At 65.8% G+C, this 2,324-nt stretch overlaps 1 protein-coding gene across 1 annotated transcript in view; it reads right to left on the reverse strand.

Moving 5' to 3' along the window:
• Positions 1-11: 11 nt before the first annotated feature.
• The window catches only part of LOC104285884 (creatine kinase U-type, mitochondrial-like), a 15,211-nt gene continuing 12,898 nt past the window's right edge, over positions 12-2,324 (reverse strand). Inside the window, 6 exon segments of the mRNA XM_009884430.1 lie at positions 12-128; positions 349-474; positions 823-895; positions 897-949; positions 1,135-1,258; positions 2,290-2,324. The exon segment at positions 2,290-2,324 is cut by the window's right edge and continues 1 nt beyond it. Of these exon segments, the coding sequence (XP_009882732.1) occupies positions 12-128; positions 349-474; positions 823-895; positions 897-949; positions 1,135-1,258; positions 2,290-2,324 (528 nt within the window).

Here is a 2,324-nt window from a genome sequence, read left to right on the forward strand (position 1 = left end):
CTGGGTCCACCTCAGTGCCGGAACTGCGGCACGGGGGAGGGGCCGCGGATGTCCTGTCCCTTCTCCAGCCGCCGCTCACAGTCAATCAGGTAGTTCACACCGTCTATCACCAGCTGCACCAGCTCCACCTGCACCAGGAGGACACGTCCTGTCTCAGGGGCTGTCCTGGGAGCCACGCCAGCAGGGCACCCGGCCGGCCCCACTGTGCCAAGGGCAGGCGCTGCCACCACCCGTCCCCACATGCTGACCGCAGCACCGCCGCTCTGGAGCTGTTTGGGTGTCATGGGGCCGTCATGCACTCGCACTCCAGAACCTCCCGCCCCAAAAGCAGCTCTGCCCAGCACCCACCTCTGACTTCCCCAGCCGGTCCAGGTTGGAGATGTCGAAGACGCTGCCAGTAGCTGCAGTGTCCACACCGCCTGTCCCACGCTTCTGTAGCCGGAGGTTCTCTAGGATCTTAGGGAAGCGGCTGTCCTGGTGCCCAGAGAAGGTGTTGGTGCTCAGCGGGACCATCGGCAAGGGAGTCAGGGCTCTGCAGCCCCCTGCTCCCTGGGGCAGCCCTCCCGCCACTCGCAGGACCCCGTCAGCGAGCCGTAATCCCCGCAGGGAGTCCTGCCCTGAGCAGACCCACATTCACACTTGGGTCCCTGGCCCCTCTGGCCGCAGATGTGGGTGTGGGCTGGACCATACGCTCCCTGCAGGAACCCGAGTGAGGTCCTGTGGAGCCCTGCACCTCCCGTGTGGCTGGGCTCCCTGCGCCCCGCAGCTGGGGGCTCCCCGCAGCCCTGGCCTGGCCCCACACAGAACCGGCCATGGTAATACCTTGCTGAGCAGTGGCAGCTTGATGTGGACGCCAGCGCGCAGCCCAGTGCCCAGGTTGGAGGGGCAGGGGAGGCAGCCTCTCATTCCACATGAACTCCCAGCCTCGCTCCTGGATTAGCCGCTCCACCTGGGTTAGAGCACAAGCAGCCCTTCAGCCCCCGGCCGTGGGGTGCACAGCCCTCGGCACAGCACACCAGCTCCTCGGGCGCTGTCAGCCCCAGATGAGCACAGGGGGCCAGCGCCGCAGCAGCCCTGCGTGCCCCTGTCCGCCTGTCCACCAGGCTGCCGCAGCAGAGGATGGCGGGTGCTCACCTCCTTCAGGCCCCGACAGAACCGCTCGAAGACACGCTTCATGTTGCCACCCTTCTCCATGGAGATGACACGCGTGTGGTCCTCCTCATTGATCCAGATCAGGAAGGTCTTCTCGTTGTTGTGCCTAGGCACAGGGCACTTCAGCTGCGCTGGCAGCCAGCAGAGCCCCCGTGCCCACCCAGCCACTGGTGCCCACCCTGGCCGTGCCCCTTCTGCCCCCCCGACTGTGCCGCCAATGCTGCTCCACGGTGCCCGCGGCTGGGAGCACGTCGCCAGAGCACAGCCCGGCAGCAAGGCAGACAGTGCAGGGATGCTCCTGGAGATGGGCCAGTGTTCAGCCACACACAGTGCTGCGGGTGACGGGTGCTGGCTCCAGTGCTGTGGGCGCAGGCAAACGCTGCTGGGGAGGAGCAGCATGGTGCCAGCATGGTGGCAACCCTGCCTGGGCTGGGGATAGGGCCACAGCTTCTGCACTGCACAGGCTGTGAGGTGTGGGCTGCACATTGGGGTTAGGGGGCAGCTGGAGTTGGGGACCATGTGTGCTGTGGAGGTGTTTTCCATGAGGCTGCTATAAAGGCGCTGTGCCAGCGAGGGTGGTGTGGGCGAGTGCGTGTGCTGGCTGTCACTCTGCGGGTGCGTGAGATGCTGCGTGGGATGTTGCATGGCTGTGCAGAGATGCTAGGAGGGAGCAATAAGATGCAATCGTGGGAGGATAAGCTTGGGGGCAGGCAGAGCATGGAGAGAGCCGGGAAGAGTGCTGGGGATTGCCTGGGAAGCAGAAGGCAGTGACAGGTTTTTGGCAGCCTAGAGTGCAGGGTGCTGCAGGATGGTGAGAGCAGGCAGGACCGGCAGCAGGGGTTGGCTGCAACGTCCCACTTCTTAGGAGGACACTGTGGTTTGCGTACGGAGCGGCTGGCTGCTGACTGCAGCACACAAGGGGCTCCCAGGTCAGGTGAGAGCAGGGAGACCTCAGCTCTGCATGGCCACAGAGCCTGGGGTGAGCACGGCCCAGGGGCACTGGTGCTGCACGTGCTGGGGTCTGCGGTGCGGTGAGCACGGGGGACGCGGGTGCCAGGGCTGGGGTGGCCAGACAGAGCAGCAGCATCCCCTGCCTTTCTGCCCTGCTGACTCCCCAATGCTGGGGCAGATCCTCACCAGATCCCTCGGGCGTCGGGCCAGTCCCGGGCCAT

This window comes from Charadrius vociferus, unplaced genomic scaffold, assembly GCF_000708025.1.
Source record: "Charadrius vociferus isolate BGI_N301 unplaced genomic scaffold, ASM70802v2 scaffold750, whole genome shotgun sequence".
Taxonomy (NCBI): domain Eukaryota; kingdom Metazoa; phylum Chordata; class Aves; order Charadriiformes; family Charadriidae; genus Charadrius; species Charadrius vociferus.